The 20,860-nt window shown below is 37.4% G+C and overlaps 1 protein-coding gene across 1 annotated transcript; it reads left to right on the forward strand.

The window, feature by feature from the left end:
• Positions 1 to 4,493: 4,493 nt before the first annotated feature.
• On the forward strand, positions 4,494 to 20,050 carry LOC129255494 (activin receptor type-2A-like). Its single transcript, XM_054893845.2, has 7 exons — positions 4,494 to 4,858; positions 8,459 to 8,652; positions 13,928 to 14,111; positions 14,993 to 15,699; positions 16,210 to 16,348; positions 16,923 to 17,053; positions 17,703 to 20,050. Exons 3-7 carry the CDS (start codon positions 13,931 to 13,933, stop codon positions 17,964 to 17,966), a joined length of 1,422 nt encoding a protein of 473 aa, XP_054749820.2. The 5' UTR covers positions 4,494 to 4,858; positions 8,459 to 8,652; positions 13,928 to 13,930; the 3' UTR covers positions 17,967 to 20,050.
• Positions 20,051 to 20,860: the final 810 nt, after the last annotated feature.

The following is a 20,860-nucleotide window of genomic DNA, read 5'->3' on the forward strand; positions in this document are numbered from 1 at the left end:
TACTCATTAATATTCATAAGTCACATGACCAGAGCTTTTACAAGTGAAGATTCTGTTCACAAAATTCCACATTTTTGCACTTTTACCAACTTTTTGAAAAATGAATAGAACAAAACACAATTCTAAAGATTGCTTAACCCTATAAATTACAGATCAAACTGTGGCATGATGAATTTTCAGATCTAAAGGTAAAAAAATTGAAATTTAAGCCACCTTTTTCCACAGTTTGTAACTGTTTTTACAGGGACATATTTATGTACAAAACACACATCAGCATGGATACTTTAAAGAGTAGAGATTTGCACGTGATTTGCACTAGTTTTACTTCTTTTAAATGCTGTGGAAATGTTTTCTACATCTTCCGATCGCGAATTTAACAACCCGCGAAAATGTCGGGACCCCCGCGATTCGCGAAAAATTCTGTACGCGAAAATAACAGCTTCTACAGTATTCAAATTATTGACACTGTGCCTACATGTAATGTCTAATGCTTTACTCTTGCACATTCTGTATTTTTCCCTATGGTCTGTACGTTTGTGGAAGAATACAAAATAAGTGTTACGGTTTGTTTATTATGATGCCTTGCATACATGTATCTCCCTCTTTCAGAGTCTTTCTTGCCAACAAGGCATTTCAGTAGGGATAACCATGCATTGTATGCAGTGGGCCTCAATGAGCGCAAACTGTTCTGCACAGTAGCCTTGTAGAATTAAATCTGAATTATTCTATTTACCCCTACTGAGAAGCAGTGCTTGGGCTTTTGAGCGTGCTGTCTTAAAAAAAAGCATACACACATTACCCCGCACACAAAAGCCCATGCAAGTTGCATGCAGTTGCACGCATGTCAACTTGCACAGCTCGTGCTGTACAACAGTCAGCAGCCAGAGAAAGCACACATTATGCATGCAGCCTCATTTATTATGAATGCTGTAATGCAGGCAATGTGTAATGGCCAGTTCTCTTATCGGGTGGTTATGTTATTTTGCATCTGAATGTTCATGTCCATGCTGTAAGCTGGCCCTCCCGGTTTAAAAGCCTGTCAAAAGCTTTGGCAAAGGGTCAGTGTAGAACTCTAGTATTATCAAACATTACAATATTACATATGTACAAAAGGGTAATATAGTCATTGAATGCATTTTTTGCCCATTAGAATTAGAATATGACATGTTTGTCATGATCTAGTAATGAAATGGAAGAGTGACTTTCATATTTTTTTAGAGGGGGGAGGGGGATTTTTCAGAACTAGAGATTATTTTGGTGTTGAGGCTTGAAGCTTTTGCTTATGTGCCCTTCATTACTGGTTTATAGATGAGGATTGTAAGGGTTGTACTTAAGTGGATGTGATCTCCAGTGTTTCTCAAGTGGATTTTTAAAGCTGTTTATGGTTATACTTTAAGGGTGCACAGTGAATTACAGTATTGATGATGCTTGTAATTTTTGTTCTGATTTTGTTGAAAGCTGTCTGACTCTGATGCTCTGACAGAAACTCAAAACATTCCCTCATCAGGGTCAATGGTCTCTCCTTTTATTTTCTCTCCAGTGTCTCCCATGTGTTGGGGTCAATTTGATAGCAGTCTCAAACTAAATCATTCTGATATCCCCCCCCCCCTTCTCATCTTGTGACCTTGCCTTGTGGAAGTTTATTTCATGATGCTGTCAGAGCATAGTCTGCTATGCAGACTCTGAATGGCTGGTGAGGTGGGATCTCAGCGCGCTGCTGCTGGTTTGCGAAGCAAACCAGCCTGAAAGGGCGAGCGAAGCGAGCCAGTAGACCTAGTTTGCTATGCAGACTCCTTGAATCAGCTGTGGTACACACACTGCAGATGTGGGTCTACATTTGTAGACTAGTCAGAGCATGGACCTATAGGTCCATGGTCAGAGAGAGCAATGAGGAGAGCATAGAGGCCGTTCTCATTACGCTTTCTAGAACTAGTTTACTGAAAACCGATTCAGGAAACCAGTTTGAAAGATCGCTTTGCTAGCGTTCCCACTTGATCACATGAAAGTGGTTTTCAAAATCACTTCATGTGAAGTGATTTTGTTGCTATGAAAACGCTCTCAGTGGGGTGACACGTTTCGCGCGAAATTCGAAACAGCAGTGCAGGCATTATACACCTGTCTTATGGAGTAGCGTGCTCAAAATGTGCGAAGATCCCTTCCCGAGGAATGGTTATGTCCTAACTTACGTTAAAACCAGTTTAACCAGGCAAAGTGATCTTGAAAACTACATCGCGAGGTGGTTTTCTGAACCGGTTTGGAAGTTCGCTTCGACCGTTCTCACTACACGTTAAACTAGTTTCCACTAAACTAGTTTTAGGAAGGTAGTGAGAACGGTGTCTAACTGTAAGGAGCAATGTGAAATTGTGATTGTTCTTGCTTTTTGATACATACATAGCCCAGCAAATGTTTTTCATTTTTATGCTTACTTGTATACTCTACAGATTAATGTATGTCAAGGGCTGGTGTTACATTAGGGTCATACAACATGTGTATTCCTTGTGGTGTTGTGCTCCTATATTGTTTGTACTCAAAAAGCTTTCTGAAAGTTTCTAAGCTTTTTAAAGGTCAAGTCCAACCAAGAAATAACAGTTCATTTTTATAATCAATATACATGTAGAAATTCAAACAAACATAAATTTAATGCTGAAAAATTCAAAAAAAAATTAGATAGTTATGGCATTTGAAATTTTTGTTTATTTGTCACAAAACATGCCATGTATATGCACAACTCGAGAGATCCAATGACATCACTCACTAGTATTTCTTCTTTTGTATTTTTATTGTTTGAATTATACAATATTTCAATTTTTACAGATTTTGCAATGATGGCCCTCTTGATTGAACCACAAAATGTTTTAAAATTGGTATTCAGAGAGAAATCATGTAACTTTGTTTCACATGACAATGAGAAGAAAATTCAAATATTTCATATTTCAAATGGTAAAAATCTAATGAAATAGTGAGTTAGTGATGTCATTGACTCTCATTGCATCCCACTGAGCTTTGCTTATTAATGTTCTGCGAAAATTTTGATGATTTTTTTTCTTAGTATTCAAATCAACTCATTGTTGGGGTGAATTTCCCTTTTAAGTATGGCCAAAAAAGTAAAAGTTGGGTTGGAGTAATATAGGTCATTGAAAAATATGGAGTAATTAGATCAGTGTTTTTCTCCCAATATATGCATATATTGTCAGTGATTTTTTGAACCGGCACAAAAGACCCCACTTTCCTTTTTCTTATGTTATTACACGAAATCATGTTTCATTTTTTCATACATGTGTAAATGATGTGTCTCCATTATGATGAAATAAGTTGCAGAAATAAATAACTAATGCTCTTAATCAGTTGTCAATCCAGTTGTTTTTGTTCTTGGTCGAAAATTTTTGAATAAACCTAATTTCGTGTAATAAAATACAAAAGAACAAGTGGGGATATGACATCATCAGCCCATCTAATGAATATTCATGAAGACATGCCTAGAACTGTTTCACCGGAATAATACAAATCTTTGAAATTCAACAACTTCGTTATTTGATATCCAATTTTGATCAAATTTTCAGCATTTTGCTCTGTGAATTTTACTCTATGTATTGAGATATAAATATCTCCAGCCTGGACCATCCCTTTATACCGTTTCATCAGTGTCCTGATGAAAATAGGGATGAAGAGGGGTTAGAAAAGGGCAATAAATAATATGGCAATAAATGCATGGGTGGTAGCCTTGTCTGGTCTGCTAACTACCATGGTAATGATGATCAACAGCCAATCAAAATCAAGGATTCTGTGCGAGTTACCATTACATGGGAAAGTTACCATAATGGTAACTTTTATGCAACGGGGCCCAGAACGAACGAAAAGAAAATTGTAAACATTACTTCTTACCTATTACAAACAGGTTTATAAACATATTTTAGAAATATTATAAGCAAAAAAAAAAAAAAGGGAAAGAATGCCTATTTTGATTTTTTTAACGCATTTTCAGTATGTAAAAAACAAATGAGAAATTGTATGTTCGAGGCTATAACTCTATGGATTGATCAGATCAGTTATATACCGTAGCTTGGCTTTCCACATTCAGCTAAGCTAGCGTGCGGAACTTGGTTCTGGGGATTTTGGGGAGAAAAAATTTGACCTCTGAGGTCATCGAAGAAACTATTTCCCTGGCGAAATTTTTGGTGAGCTTTCAAACTGGCCATTTCACTGGCTCACCGGGGAAAAGCGCAGTATGAAAGGGGTATAAGAAAAAGAAGGGGAGAAAATGGATATAACAAAAGTCTACATGATTTTCACTCTCAGTAGGACTATTCACTATACATAAACTATTCACACAATGAAGCCTTTCATGACAGAGTGCTTCAGAAAGTCTGATTTGTACACTCTGTTGACATTCTATGAAACAGCTTTATCAGATCCCCACTGAGCACTGACCAGACCAAAATGAAAAGCAGGCATGTTACAGCACCAACCTTTGTTGACAATTACTGAGGCATGTCATTCAAGATTTACTCAATAGAGACCTCAAGTGCTCCATAAAATAAATTGCTCAATCAGTGTAATTTATAATGTAGGCCTACATGTATATGTACCAGAACATGTAAACAGTGAGCACTTTTAGAAATGTACGTCCACATAGTGGACTGGTATGAGATGACGTCATTTTTTGGCCTGCCATATGCCTCAGGTCCTCACACACGTCCACTATCAGAATCGAGAACCTCGCCACATCCATTTTGCGGTTTGCCTAAATCATAGTGGACGTGTACTTGAGTGACGTAATTTTTTGACCGATCAAGCCCAGCATGAAGATCAACCTTTCCCTTTTAAAACACAGTTTTCAGTGACTTTTCACAAAATTAATGTAAGTTGTACGATGCACTATGTTTATCATATTTGGAATTGCTTTCTGACCTCCAAAATCTATATCGATATATATCCTAACTCGAGTAAAAAGGAATCAAAGCAAGTGAAAGGGCACGTGTGCACAAGTTGCACTTTCGCATCACCTGACCGGGTCGCCAGGCGATGGTACGCCAGATCTTCCGGGTCGGGCAGCGTGTCATGACCCGCTGGTTATCGCGCTGTTTCAAGTGGACGTACGTACATGTACAAGTCGAGTGAAATCTAAAGTATTCGCAATTGTAGTGAACAAGGGCAGACGACGACGTTGACTCAAACGATCAGACGACTGCTACGTCGTTCTCGTTCACTGCTCCTAAAACTCTCCAGTGATGTAACGACTGTACAGTACTTACATACATTAACACTTAGGCCTACATGTACAGTGTAAGTACTACATTTTACTAGTTTTCAGATTTAGCCTACTTTTACAACAAATCCAATATGGATTGGCTACAATAAACTACATTTACAAATAGATCAGGGAGGTGTAACATAAAGTTGGCAACTGAAAAGTCTTCACAGAGCACTTATGTCACATTTCTTTGCTCATTCTTTCTGTTAAGGACCCTGTTTCATATTCATTGGCCCAAATTCACAAAGGTTGTTTTTAAACCATTGGTTGAACCCATGGTTTATGCAGTTTTCCTGTATAAATAATACCATGTAGGAAATGTCCAATGCTGATGCATGCTTTTGTCACAGTGTGCCAAACTGACGCCTGTTGCCATGGTTATTTTTAAGTACGCTATTTTATTAATGAGTACACTGTTTTGAATTACGAGTCCACTCTTCGAACAGTGGACTCATGAATAAAATAGCAATAAAATGTCGAATCAACATAGCTGCATGTCTTTATGAAACAGACCTCAGAAAGCACAAAGACATCTTTTATGCTACAGTACATGTATTAAGATTTCCCTGGATCACCATGTGTGTATTAAAAAACTTTCATGGTAACACAACAGACAATCATGCATGTATAATGGCACACCACATACATGTAAATCTAAATTACTGTTAGTGGAGTACTGTACCCTATTATTATTTTATATTTAACATTTTTAATAGATAAACTTTTCTATACATACAAATGTGTACAAAATATATGTATTACAGCTTAAGTTCAAGTCTCATACTGTATTTTACAGGAAATTTGTTGAAATAAATTAATAAAACTAAAGCTATAATGAAAAATAATACCAAATAAAACTTAGAGCTACATTGAAAAATAATACCAATCAGTTTAATTCCTGTTCTCCTAACATCAGTTTTCAATTTCCTTGTTATGGTTGAAAAAGACTAGATTTTGTTTAACGTTAGAAACATAATATGAGATACATATAAATACATGTAGGCCTTCAAGCCTTGTTTTAATAGCACTTTCATATCAACAGGAAGTATTTTGAATGAAAATCTGAGCAATTGAAAACAATATCTAACAATCAATCTTGCCATTTTCAATGACCATGTGTAATCATTGCAAAGAGCCCAGCCCACGTGTTGCTCTAGCGAATTATGAGTGTACAGCTTAGGCCCGGGGGGGGGGGGGGGGGGGGGGGGGGCACTCGACCAAAAAAGTGGTGGGGGTGTGCCGCGGGCGAGACAAAAAACGGGGGCCTTGGAGCGGGCTTATTGTAAAAAGGAGGGTCCTCGGAACGGGCTTTGGAACTAAATGTTTGTGAAAACGGGGGTCCTTGGAACGGATCGCCAGAGTGTGAGTACGTGCGTATGCATCCCTATGGAACGGGCATGCGTGCATGATGCAGCTAGCGCGGCCTCCGCCTGGTGCGCTCGCGCAGAGGCGATGGTCGGACAGCGCTCTGCGGCCTCTCATTGTAGCAGATCAATGCGACCGGAACGGCGTAACTAAAAATATGCGAAGCTTTGGAGCGGATTTCTTTCTTCTTTTTTTCTCGATAAGAAGAAAATGATATACCTTGGAGCGGCTTTCTTTGTTCTTTTTCTCAATAAGACAAAAATGCTATGCCTTTGAACGGAAATTTGAGTGTAAAAATGGGGGTCCCCTCCGCGGCACATACCCACTATGCATTATATACTGAGTGCCCCCCCGGGAGCTTAGGCCCCCAAAATTTGTTGTAATGGGAGTAACCCACCTAACCAAAAATATAATCAACCCTACTTTTTTTCATCTTTACTGTGATCGTTAGTATCAATATCACATACTGTGCTGACTTTATGATCAAATTTAAAACACAGACATGTTGTGGACAGGATTTTTTTTCCTAATTCCTCAAAATTGTCCAAAATTGAACATTCACTGTGATTTTTTTTTTAATGTACGTCACTGTTAATTCTTGTGTTATACATGTATTCTGTATGAGGTGGAGCATAAGATGTCTCAGGCTGTAGTGTATGGGTAACCAGTTGATATAGCAAAATGATTCATGAGTTTATGTTTGTATTTATAAATACAAGGGGATATGACATCATCAGCTCACCTAATGGATATTCATGACGATGTGCATGACTGTTTAAAAAAAATATTCATAAACTTTAAAATTAAATAACTTCGTTAATTGTTATCCGATTTTTTAATGAAATCTTCAGCATTTTTCTCTGTGAATTTTACTCTATTTTTTTAGATATAAATATTTTCAGCCGGGACCATCCTTAAAGGAGAATGAAACTCTTGGAGCAAGTTAGCTTTTGTGAAAGCAGAAAAATCAAAGAATAAGATCAACAAAAGTTTGAGTAAAATAGGACTAGCAATAGAAGAGTTATGAGCATTTTAATGTCGAGATCACTAATGCTATGGATGTCCTCCTATTGGCAATGCGACCAAGATCTATGATGTCACAGATGAACAACTCTCCCCTTTTGGACACTGAAAATATACCCCAAAACATCTCTTTTTGCTCATTCTAATCATATGACAAACGATTCATCAATGATATAATGTTGTGAAACCTCTGTACTTGTCCTCTCATAAAGAGAACACCTCACCTTGTGATAGACTCTACAAAAGTGAGAATATAAGTGAAATAAGTACTAAAGTAATGAGGGAGTTGTACGTGTGTGACATCACAGATCTTGGTCGTATTGCCAATTGGAGGATCTACATGGCATTAGTGATCTCGACATTCAAATGCTCATAACTTTCTTATTATTTATTCAATCTTCCTCAAACTTTCAACAATATGTTTCTTTGATTTTTCTCTTTGATATGGATTCAGCTGGTTTCAAGGGTTTCATTCTCCTTTAAAGATACATGTAAATGATCTAGATTACATATATGCACTGTATGCATAAAAAAGCTTGGCACACACATGCTAAATGTTGCATATTGTAATTGTAATATGTATGTTACATGTAGCTATTTTGAGCCAGAATTTAGAAATGGTATCAATTTTATTTTTAAGATTTTAATGTCTTTAAAAAAATTTGTTTTGTTTTGGTTTGAAATGATCACTTTCATTTTTTTTTTGCTTTGTTTACCCCAAAAATATGTATTTCCTAGTTTTAGAGCTTTTCAAATTTAAATTCATCACTGCACATTTTATTTTGAACCCTCTTTGTTCTGTTTGATTTTGTTCTCTAGTTATCGTCATTGACGGAGCGAGTGTGAACCTGCCTCTAGGTAGCACCCACTGCCACCTGTACAGCAGCCAAGCTTGTGAAAAAGATGGCACCAAGTGTGGCAATACAACTGAAGAGTGCGACAACAAGGAAGCAGAGGTACCGTCCTGCTACGTCCTCTGGAAGAATGAAACTTCCTTTGGAGGTGGTGTAGAGGTGAGTCAAAAACCTGGGCTTAAGTCTTATTAATGGTTGTACAATGCTTTTTTCATTTTGCAATAATTTCAATGTGGTCAATATCCTACATTGCATGTATCCTAAGAATAGACACCTCCATGTACAGACACCTGGATTCGCATTCTTTAGTATTCCTAACAGCAACTTTTTAAGACAAGATTATTCTCAAGTTTTAAGGGGGCTAGAATAGGCATTTTTAAACTTGAAAAACCTGTTACATTGAAGTACTCTATCAATATTATTTTCTTGAAAAAAATTGTATTTAATATGCCAGCTATCAATATTGTGCAGCTGTGGTCGACATGTATCTTCCACTTCTTGCCTGGTAAGGTTGCACTTTCTCTCAAGCCTACATGTACTCATATTGACTAGATTTTGAATCTGAGTTTCTTTGTCTTCTTCGAGCTACCCTGCACTGCCTCTTATTCTAGAGATTTTTGCAGTACAGGGAACCAGTAGGTGCAATTTACTACATGTAGGTGAAGAACCTTCTTTTACATGAATAGTGCATTAGTTTAAACTTGCATGATACATATAGCTTGGACTCTCCTGTATACGGAACCAAAATTAGCATCCTTTCCAGTGGACAGCGGGTTTTCCAGCTGCATTCACACGTCACCTGCACTGAATATTGCGATGAGGTACCCTTTCACACACCCTTAGCATCATTTTTGTCTCGCCTGCGTAGCGGAGCGAGACATAGGTATCACTATTTCCGGCGTCGTCGTCGTCAACAATTATGATGTACACCCAATAACTTTCTATAGCTTCGAGGTGGGATCACCAAATTCATACCAGAGGTCCATCTCCTGAAGGCACAGGTCAAGTTCGAATATGAGTCAAATTGGAATAAGGTCAAAGGTCAATGAACTTTCCATGACTGGCACTGTGCTGCGTTGTACACATAATAACTTTCTATATCTTCGAGGTGGGATCACCAAATTCATACCAGAGGTCCATCTCCTGAAGGCACAGGTCAAGTTCGAATATGAGTCGAATTTGAAAAAGGTCAAAGGTCAATGAACTTTCCATGACTGGCACTGTGCTGTGATGTACACATAATAACTTTCTATATCTTCAAGGTGGAATCACCAAATTCATACCAGAGGTCCATCTCCTGAAGGCACAGGTCAAGTTCGAATATGAGTCGAATTTGAATAAGGTCAAAGGTCAATGAACTTTCCATGACTGGCACTGTGCTGTGTTGTACACATAATAACTTTCTATATCTTCGAGGTGGGATCACCAAATTCATACCAGAGGTCCGTCTCCTGAAGGCACAGGTCAAGTTTGAATATGAGTCGAATTTGAATAAGGTCAAAGGTCGATGAACTTCCCATGACTGGCACTGTGCTATGTTGTACACACAATAACTTTCTATAGCTTCGAGGTGAGATCGCCAAATTCATAACAGACGTCCATCTCTTGAAGGTACAGGTCAAATTCGAATATGAGTCGAATTTGAATAAGGTCAAAGGTCAATGAACTTTCCATGACTGGCACTGTGCTGTGTTGTACACACAATAACTTTCTATAGCTATGAGGTGAGATCGCCAAATTCATAACAGAGGTCCATCTCTTGAAGGTGCAGGCCAAGTTCAAATGTGAGCCGAATTTGAATAAGGTCAAAGGTCAATGAACTTTCCGTGACTGGCACTGTGCTGTGCTGTACACACAATAACTTTCTATATCTTCGAGTTAGGATTGCCAAATTCATACAAGAGGTCCATCTTTTGAAGGTGCAGGTCAAGTTCAAATGTGAGTTGAATTTGATTAAGGTCAAAGGTCAATGAACTTTCCATGACTGGCACTGTGCTTTGTTGTACACATAATAACTTTTTATATCTTCGAGGTAGGATTGCCAAATTCAAACAAGAGGTCCATCTCTTGAAGGTGCAGTTTAAGTTCGAATGTGAGTTGAATTTGATTAAGGTCAATGGTCAATGAACTTTCCATGACTGGCACTGCTGTGTTGTACACACAATAACTTTCTATAGCTTCGAGGTGGGATCGCCAAACTCGTAACAGAGGTCCATCTAAGTCATATAGCATACATGTAGTTTTGTTTGACATGCAGTCTCTTCATGACTGCAATATGCAGGCGAGACAACGCTTGGCGTTTGCCTTGTTTGTAAGACGTCTTTCGGCATGGATGGGACTGGAACCGACGCACATTGAGAGCATACAATCTTATCCAAAACAGGCACTTTTACCAACTGAACTACATGTATACTGACTCCATGTGTTTCAAAATGCTCGTTCTGCCTTTAAAAATGCACCACAAACATTCTCTATGTGCCGTAATAACGAACACAAACTCTGCTCCCAACTTAGAAAAAACTCTCTAGTGGCATAATCCAACATTGTTTTTAAGAGTATGAATTATCATAATCTCATGCTGGAGCATTTTGAAAAATCTATATTATGCATGTCTCCATTTTATTAATTTTTTCCAAGTCCCTGTCTCTTACTAAAAGACAATATTCCCTTTAATACAGTAATACCTCTGCACATCTGCTATGCAGTCGTCTTTTGCAAGTACTGGTAGTTATAAAATATTTCAGGGAAACACTCTTCCTTTGATGTCTAGTATTATAGTCATGCTCTTTCCTTTGTAGTGTCTACCGGTAGTTTGATCATGCTTTTATTGAGCTTTTTCCTTTGCATTGATCTCTAGTTTAGAAGACATGCTTACATTGAGCATCCATACAGATTTGCTATCAGTGGTCAATGGGGAATATTTTTTTAGCAAACAAATATTTTATCAACTATTTTACTACATGTACATATGTATAATATTGGCCTACATTATGACAAGTAATGACAATGTCATCAAATCAGTAAACCATTTGATTTTTAGCTTTTTTAATGTGGAGTTATAATGCAAGGGGCAATAATAATCATCTACAACATACTGGTACTACATGTACATGTATCAAAAACTAAAAATGAAATTTTATGTTAAATCCATCACACATGTATCATTGTGATAGATTTAACATTAAAATTTCATTATGAGTTCTACTTCCAATTTGAAAAAATCTGATATTGAGAATCTACATGTACTATAAATTCAAAATAATTGATATTCCATTCATAGTGAGTTTTCACTGTGTTTTATACATGTTTGTAAATCAGACGGAATTGGAAAAAGATCATTGTGATTTGCTGTCAATTTACAGCTCATGAGTTTAATTTGAAAACATAACGAATTAGCCTGTATTTTACCTTTTCTGTTCAACCCTATCTGGAATTGTAAATTTTTAGGAAGAATTATTTCAGTTTCATGCTCTGGAAATGTTTGAATTTTTCTAGGTAATTGAAATCATTAAAAAAATGTGAAATAACCTTGAATTTTAATTTGAAACATATTTTATAAAGAAATGATTTAAGAAATAAGGAACATAACAAGATCATTTGATTTTCAATGAGGTAAGTATACATTTGAAGCCTAACGATTATCTGAATTATATCAGAAGCTACATGTATACAAAGAGCTGCTCCTTGTGTGCTGAGGCTTTACATGTAGGACGGATACACCCACAGCTTCTTGATAAGCTGCATGATTCACACCCGGATCCATTCAGCCATTTCACCTCAAGTCTGTTCTTGCAGGCAGGATACAATCATCTATTTACACACATTTCTTTGTGTCGGGTCAATGTGGGATATGAGATGCTATCTTAATCCGCATCATCTCTTTCACTATTCTCCATGTCATTCATACATGTCTCATATTTTCTCCACATCCCCCTTTCCTTTCTTTATAAGTTCATATACATATGTACACGTAACAGTAATTTAATTTAAATTTCTTTTCACTTTTGTCTTGTTATGAACATGCACTATTATAAACTACATGTGTATCCATGTTTATAGTTTACTTTCCAGTTGCTACACTTTCATGTAACAAGGATGAGGTGAATACAAACTAGAATATAACAGAATCACATTGTCCCAAGCTGTTAGCCAACAGTTTTTCTGAAAGTACCTGTAGAACCAGTCAGTATATGAAATTCAAGCTGGATGCTTGTTTGCTCGTCGGTACTTATGATTTCAGGTTATTTATGTACACTGTGTAAAATCATAAATGTAATTCTTTGTAAATAATTGTGACTGCGTTGTTACTGTGTCATATAATCAGTTTGTAATCTGTATAGACTGATGAATAAGTACAAACGGGTAATATTAGGAAAGTGACCAATGTTGCTGAGGCATATCCATACACGGGGTAAATTTTGAATATCTACATATTTTAAAATTTGCCAAAAGGGTGCGAGAAATCCTTCAATTTTGCTTTTAAAAATACATATACAAAAGCGCCACAATGGTAAGCTCGGTCGCTTCACTCTCTCACTTTCAAGTTTCTTTAAAAATTCCCCTGGGAAAAAAATTATGATATGGCCTTGCGTGAAGGAGGGATGTATGAATATTATGGTCACGAGCCTTACAGCTTAACCCAGCCTGACCCATTGCAACATAAGGGCCGTCTGCAACAGCCCGAGTTTTCAAATTAGCGTGCTATTTCTTATCCGGCAAATTATCCCGATCTAAACAATCTCGAGATTATTTGTAATGGCGACGCAATTATCGCGCTAGTTCATAGGATTAATCTCGAGATTGCAATCCCAAGTCAACTTGGGGGATTATTTGCAAAATAGCGCGCTTTTTTACGAATTATCCTGCTAATTCACAGGTGCATACGCACTCGGGATTATTTATTCACGGCGTCAGACCATAATGCATCGATGCCTCGCTCGAGCAGGAATCGCTCTTCTTGCGATGGTGGAGACAGGGTTTCTTGAATCTCGAGATTAATCGCGAAGAGGGCCGATCAGGCTAAAATCTCGAGATTGAGCAAACTCGAGCTGATGCAGCACCCCCTATATTTCTTGCTGAGTAATTCAGTTGGATAAGTTGAAATATGCGTTTGTATTTTTGTCTACATAATATCCTGAGCAGTGCTAGGTACCACTTTATATCTAGAAATGTTTGATAATGAGTATTGCCGGCTGTTGGTTAACATTACTAAGGTCTTATTTTAAAAAAATACTGAAATTTGAAACCTTTAATATTGTTCATATGGATGGAGAAAAAAAAAGAGGAAGAAGAAGAAAAAAAAAATCAAATTCATGCAGACACTTTTAAGATATCTGTGACTGAAATTATTTTTTCATCTTATCAGGACACTGTGATATTTGCTTTTACCCTGCTCTTCAATAAAAACCATTTTCATCTTTGTTTTCCTTTGGAGGTAATGATGCGGGGCTGTTGGCAGAACCAGGGTGATTGTCTTGATATGGACTACTGTATGAGTTCTAGTCCTGCTGACCAAAACCTTTTCTTCTGCTGTTGCATCGGGAGCCTGTGCAACATGAATTTTTCATTCCTCCCAACTCCAGAGCCCACTCCTACTGTTACACAAACAACCGTGACAGGTTAGTATTGCTTCCCATAGCCTTCAATGGTGAAATGAAATACCTTTATAACAAACTGTGAATTAAAACTCCTTGTATCTGATACAGTTTCATGGACTGGTATTCTTAATAGAAATTATATTTAAATCATCATATCAGTCTGAAATGAGGTATGCCACATAGTCTTGTTTTCTGAAGATCCTTGGGATCCTTTTTCAACCCACTTACAGATTTGAAGTCATAGAGCTGTCCACATTTCCTGGACCAAACACTGTTGTCACTTTTGGTAGCAGCTCTGTCTGCAGCTACTGTACCATAGGTTGCATCAGTCCATTAAATTCTAAATCCAATTTAGCTCTACATGTATGTTTACTAGCGTTCTAATTTTGCCCGCAGAAATTTTGGAAAAAAAAAATCAACTGGATTTATTTTAAAATAATTTGATTTTTTTGGCATTAAAATTCATTCTTGTATCTATTTTGGAGTAGTGCACTTGAAAATTTTCCAACTCTTTTTCATGACATTCCTCATGTTGGTGGTAATTCATTGATGTTTTACCTTACAATCACTTTCAAGTGAGCACTATAGAGCCAGCAATTGTGCAATGTATTGGCCTTTGAGATGAGGGTGGCTTATTAATAAACAAGGATCCACATTGCTATCTTACATGTATAAAACATATACAGTATGCCTCATTTTTGCTCAGTTATTAGAATAATTGCACACACTTGTTTCCTTTCAACAGTCCAAACACCATCGGCTATGCCTTGAGTGTCTAAGAATTATAATCCAAAGGTACTTGTAGTATGTAATTCCTATTAACTTCCTTCAATGATGTGTATTGTGTACTATATTTAATTTATTACTTATATAAAGTTAGAAGATTTATCATTTTATGACAGGACCCAATATAGATCTGGAAAAGAAGAAGAAAAATGAAATGCTGACCAAAACCATCCTGTATTCCATTGTGCCAATCGTTGCCATCACTCTGGTAATTATCATGCTTTACTGGATGTGCAGACGACACCGTTACCATTCCCTGATAGCCATCCCAACCACAGAACCAACTCCATCACCAATGAACAGCCTACCTCCTATCCAGCTTCTGGAGATCAAAGCCAGGGGACGATTTGGCGCTGTCTGGAAGGCAACCTGTCTCAATGACATTGTTGCTGTCAAGGTGTTTCCTATACAAGATCGCAACTCCTGGGCCAATGAACGTGAGATCTACAACCTCCCTCACATGCGCCATGAGAATATCCTCAACTTCATAGCAACGGAAAAGCATGGGGAGGGTTTAGAGGTGGAGTACTGGCTCATCACAGAGTTCCACCATCATGGATCTCTTTGTGACTACCTCAAAGCCAATGTCATCAGCTGGAAGGAGCTGTGTGGTATTGCCCTCTCCATGGCCAAGGGCCTGGCTTTCTTGCATGAGGATATCCCAGCCACCACTGCTATACCTTTTGTCAAGCATTCAGTAGCTCACAGGGATTTCAAGAGTAAGAATGTGCTATTGAAGAACAACACAACAGCCTGCATCGCTGACTTTGGATTAGCCTGTGTCTTTGAAGCTGGCAAAAATCCAGGAGACACTCATGGGCAGGTGAAAAGATGTTCTTTCATCAAGAAATCAATATCATTTTGTTTAGCTGACATCAAATACTGTTCTTACTGCAGTTGGCAGATCACAAATTAATTTTGTGGTTGAAATTAATGTGATTTAAATTGTTCGACAAAACTAAATATTGAAAACCTGAAAAAGTATGTGATGTGTGCAAGGGAAGTAAATATCAGTTGGATAGTTGTAAAACAAATAATTACTTGGATGATAACCATGAGCTAACATTCTCTTCAGCATTGAGGCATGTGTTAGATTTGTGATAAGGTTGAGAATATTTCATTTAGAATAAACATTTAGGTAGCCTTTTTAATGTGCATATTTGAGTTTAGTTTTAACGTGCATATTTGTCATCAGAGCAATTGATGTGAATTGGAAGTGAAAGTCTTCATACTCTGTTTTTATGAGTTGCAACGAGTCATATCAGATGATTAAAAATGAATATAGGTATAGATATTGTCTTATTCAAATGATGTTTTTTTCTTAACTGAATAGGTTGGAACACGACGTTACATGGCCCCAGAGGTACTAGAAGGAGCCATCCAGTTCAAACGAGATGCTTTCCTACGTATTGACATGTATGCCTTTGGATTGGTTCTTTGGGAACTTGTCACAAGATGCACCATACAAGATGGTAAGTCACTTTTTCTCAGATATGTAGAGGAAAAGACTAAATGAGGAAGAGAGGGGATGGATAGAATACAGGGAGTTGAAGTGTGGGGAGATTGAAAGTTTAAGGATTGGGTACTATACTATTATGATTATTTTTTAATTGGTATTTTAGACCACAGGAATAATATGTAAGAATGAATAGATAACAGTATGATAAAATGACTACATGTTCATGATACACGAAAGTGAGAATGAGGTGGCTCAGTTGGTTGAAGCCTGCATTGTGTGTCAATGTACCCCTCCTCTGTTTCATAGATGCAGGCTGTGTTACAGTGGAAAACACTCTGTCCCTCAGATAGGACATTGAATGGAGGTGCCTTATAGAGGAGAGTCACTTCCTTTGTACAATAAGAACCCACTGCACTATACACATATGATTAGGAGGAGAGACCTGCAGGTCATGGTGATATAATTTTGTTTTCCCCTCCCAGGCACAAGTGAAGCCAAACAAATAAATTTTTTTTTAAGTTTGCAATAATGGACATTAGTATTCATTTCAAGAATTGAATGTTTTGATTGATTGTGGTCTCTTTCAGGACCTGTTCCGGAGTATAGATTGCCCTTTGAAGAAGAGCTTGGGCAAGGCACATCACTAGAGGACATGCAGGAGTGGGTAGTGGTCAAAAGAAAGCGACCAGTCATCAGTGACCATTGGCTCAAGCACAGGGTATGCTATCACCTCACCTTACATTTCCCCCTCATCACTTTAATTAATTTCATTATTCCATGAAATTTGTTTTGGTGACAAGACGTAAATTGCATTGGTTTTGGCCATAAAATGTTACTAAAACAATTTTGCTCACGACTCCAAAAGTCATGAAACAATATGCCCCAAGCATTTCATTCGACAGATTTATTACAAAAACTATTGATGGGGGTTAGAAATCCCATCACAACAAGATGTCCTATCCTTTATCTTCAGAGCAATTCATGTTAGGGCATTTGAGGCAGATGCAAATGTCAGGACACCCATCTGATTGCCAATGGGAGGGGTATTTTATTGTCTCTTTGCTTGCATTCAACCTTAAAATGTTCAAGCAAACTTTCTTTCACATTGATTGAGCTTGTTGAATACTAGAACATTCCTTGTTGGCAAACTCTAAAAGCTACATATTTACAAAAGCTACATATTTACATATTTACGTCTCCTTGTAAGAAGAACCCTGTTGAGAAATACAATCACTCAAAGGCAGAAACCTTTGTTTATTTGTGTGCCTTTTAAAGCAATACTCTGACATGCTATGAATATTCCTTGCAACTGCCCAATAGAGGAAAATAAGGACTGACAGTTGATATTTCCCTCTTTTGCATTGTAGGGTCTTGAGTTATTATGTGAGACGATTGAGGAGTGTTGGGACCAAGATGCCGAAGCTCGTCTCTCAGCTGGCTGTGTAGAGGAGCGAATAGCACAGTTCAGTCACAGCCACATGAATGGCCACCATCATGTGTCACCGTCACCTATCATCATGCAAACGATGCACAATAGCACAAGCTTTGAGAACACTGGCAACACAGAGAGCACAGACATTGCTTTATACAGGAATTCCCCATCTCCGCCTCCCAAGGAGTCCAACTTATAGGGGTTGTAGGCATGTGGTTGCAGATACTGTCGTTGTGTGTGTTAGAAGACACTGGGTTTAATACCCATTGAGTAATCATGCAGCGGGAGTGTTGTGTTGCCATGTGAGAACAATCTGAGACAACTCATAACTGAATGCCAACCGGAATAGAGCAGTTGTGTCTGTAACTAAAAAGCCAAGGACAAAAGGAAAGCGTTTGGAAAATAAAGAAGTGATTGCCTGCTAAAACTGGAATGCTCTAGAAGTGCCCACCAGTCCAAGATCACAGCCTATGGTAAAGAAGTGATTTGAGATGGGTTTACAGTGTGTGAGTGACATCATCAGGCGAAACTTCTTTTGAATGCCTTGGTAGTGATGTGAAGCAACTATGCGCCTTGCTTACATCTGAATGGGCTGTCCTGTGAAAATCAAAGGGAAAAAACAAGAAAAAGTTCTGCGCCAAAGATATATTTTTGGATGACAGCTGGAGAGAAAGAAGGACATAAACATGACTCACCACCTTTCTGGAATGAACTGGAAGTGATTTATATAATATGGACGGTTATTGATGCTTTCTAAATGTTTGTAAATAGTGCTCCCTATGAGAGGACATACATGGTAAAGACAGTACAGGGCAGTCAGTGAAAGACTGTGCTTTGACATCAATATGACTCACATGCTAAAAGGTTATGTAGAGTCACATTGGATATTTGGTGTATTCTGCAAGTGAGCTTTTTTTTGTCTGCAGAACTGCTATGTTAATGTCTTTGCTGCATGAAGAGTATAAGTTTTATTTCAAAAACTTTTTAACCACCCTTTTAATTGTACATATATATGTAAATCTTTCTTTTGTTTTAAAAGCAGTGTGAGACTTATTTTTATACATATATAGATGAAGCAGTGAATGGTGTAAGCAGTAATTAGAAAACAAACAAGTGTAAAGGAAGTTTATCTTGTTCCTCAGGAGTTTAGCATCTGCCAGCTTTGAAGTCCATATATGAAATGGTAAGAATATCATATAGATAAAATTAAGGCCAAGAAATGCATTCAAAGTAGAATGGGTTTTTAGTATATTTAAAAAAAATGCTGCATACAAAAACAATTATAATGCGTGTCCATTGAATGGGGGAGCCTCCTGTTTGACAAGTTTTTAAATATTACCTAATGCTGCCATAGTAAAGTAGATACATGAGATAGATATTGCTGATGAATTGAAAATAATCCAATAACAATCCCCCCTCTCCTTTGACATTGAATGTTACATGAAGCTCCTGTGACATGGAATAAGTTTGAATGGAGAAGGGAGATTATATGTTATTGGAATACCCACAAAATTAATTTTGAACTCAATAAAAGCCAGTGTATTTATGCCAAATGAAACTGTTTATTGTGACGAGGTATACAGCATATTAGTATTATGAGTATTGCCATGAACATACTATCTATAGAATGGATCAGAATACATAGTAATTCCCCTGAATAAATCATTGCCATAGTAAAGCCATTCTTGTTGCTTTATACCATGTGGGTTTTGTATCTATGTACTTGCTATGCTGCCACCAAATTGTTTACAAGAGTTGAGTGTATTATTTAGTTAGATATGTAGCAATCGTCTTTCAACTGAAGAGAATCATTGTTCTTTTTTTAGTGCAGTGTAGGTCTACTTTCCATTGGCCAAACTTGTCTCACACTGCCCTAGTCATGACATCATGTCCCAATGACCAAGTATTTCATAAGACATGATTCCTGGACTTTATGAAGGATGGAGTCTGTTCTGCTGGGCATTAAAGAAGTCAATGTGGATAGTGTCTCATTATTTTGCTGATGGATGGTGAGGGGGGGGGGGGGGCAAAGGGATGACTGATGACTGTTTTACTGAGAATGCATGAGTAGTATTGGCAAACACAGGATGCAAAGGCCACCCTATTCCATCCAATCAAGACATCTCTCTCATCAATGGCAGGAGTCACACATTTGCTATTACATATTTTGTTTGTGTGTGTGATTGTGAGTCTTAGCCAGACCAAAATGATACAAACCAACACATCTGTCATGTTTTGGTAGCAATAGAAGCTCAAAGTATGCATGTATTGTATACACCTTGTCTATCTTGTATCATGTTCTTTCTAATGTAGTATTATCATGTATTGTGTCTCACAGCAGTAAACCTAAAACTGCCGTTTTAGAGTTATATATGTATATATATATATATTTGTATTATGAGTTCATCCAGCAGATCAGATATTTGTATATTTGTTTTAATAATTAGTATGGCATTCAATAGTTTCTGACTTTTTAAATTCATTTCAGTAGTGCTTTTGGCTGCCATATTTGCTTCTCAGGATTGGGGCCCTGTTTCATGAAACTTGTTATAGAAAACAACTCTAGAATTCTTCAACTTGTAATGAAGAACAAATCCTCAAATCAGTCAAATGGCAGGATTTCAGTTGCTTATGAATGTGACTTGTAACTTTCCATCGATAACAAGTTCATGAAACAGGGCCTATGTGGATGCTAGAAGGTTGATAGGTACTGCCTTTCTAGCTCTCCAAACATAGTATCTTATATTCTACAACATCAATCCATTAAGTTAACTACCTTGGCAGTATTATGAGTAAGACATAGACATATGAAGTATGAAAATAACCTTCCGCAAGGAGGAATTTTAAATGGCAAAAACTTTGCTCTGATCACTCATGAGCAGTATCCTCAAGACATGGCTTCAATGTAGATTTATCATTAATGTGTAATTGTGCACAACAAAGACAAAAGCATATTAACTCACCTGTAAACAGTGTATTCATTTTTAAATGTGGAACTTTTCGAGGAATCGTTATAACTAAATTACAAAATAGTTGTAAATAAGCCCTTTGAGGCTTTATAGATTTCAATTAGATGATCAATGAAGCCTTTCT

This window comes from Lytechinus pictus, chromosome 3 (assembly GCF_037042905.1).
Source record: "Lytechinus pictus isolate F3 Inbred chromosome 3, Lp3.0, whole genome shotgun sequence".
Classification (NCBI taxonomy): Eukaryota; Metazoa; Echinodermata; class Echinoidea; order Temnopleuroida; family Toxopneustidae; genus Lytechinus; species Lytechinus pictus.

Excerpts from the sequence above, each read along its gene's own strand:
- LOC129255494 (XM_054893845.2), top strand. The coding sequence starts at position 13,931 with ATGATGCGGGGCTGTTGGCAGAACCAGGGTGATTGTCTTGATATGGAC. Across the intron at positions 14,112-14,992 it reads TACACAAACAACCGTGACAG|GACCCAATATAGATCTGGAA; the intron begins GTTAGTATTGCT and ends ATTTTATGACAG. Across the intron at positions 16,349-16,922 it reads AAGATGCACCATACAAGATG|GACCTGTTCCGGAGTATAGA; the intron begins GTAAGTCACTTT and ends GGTCTCTTTCAG.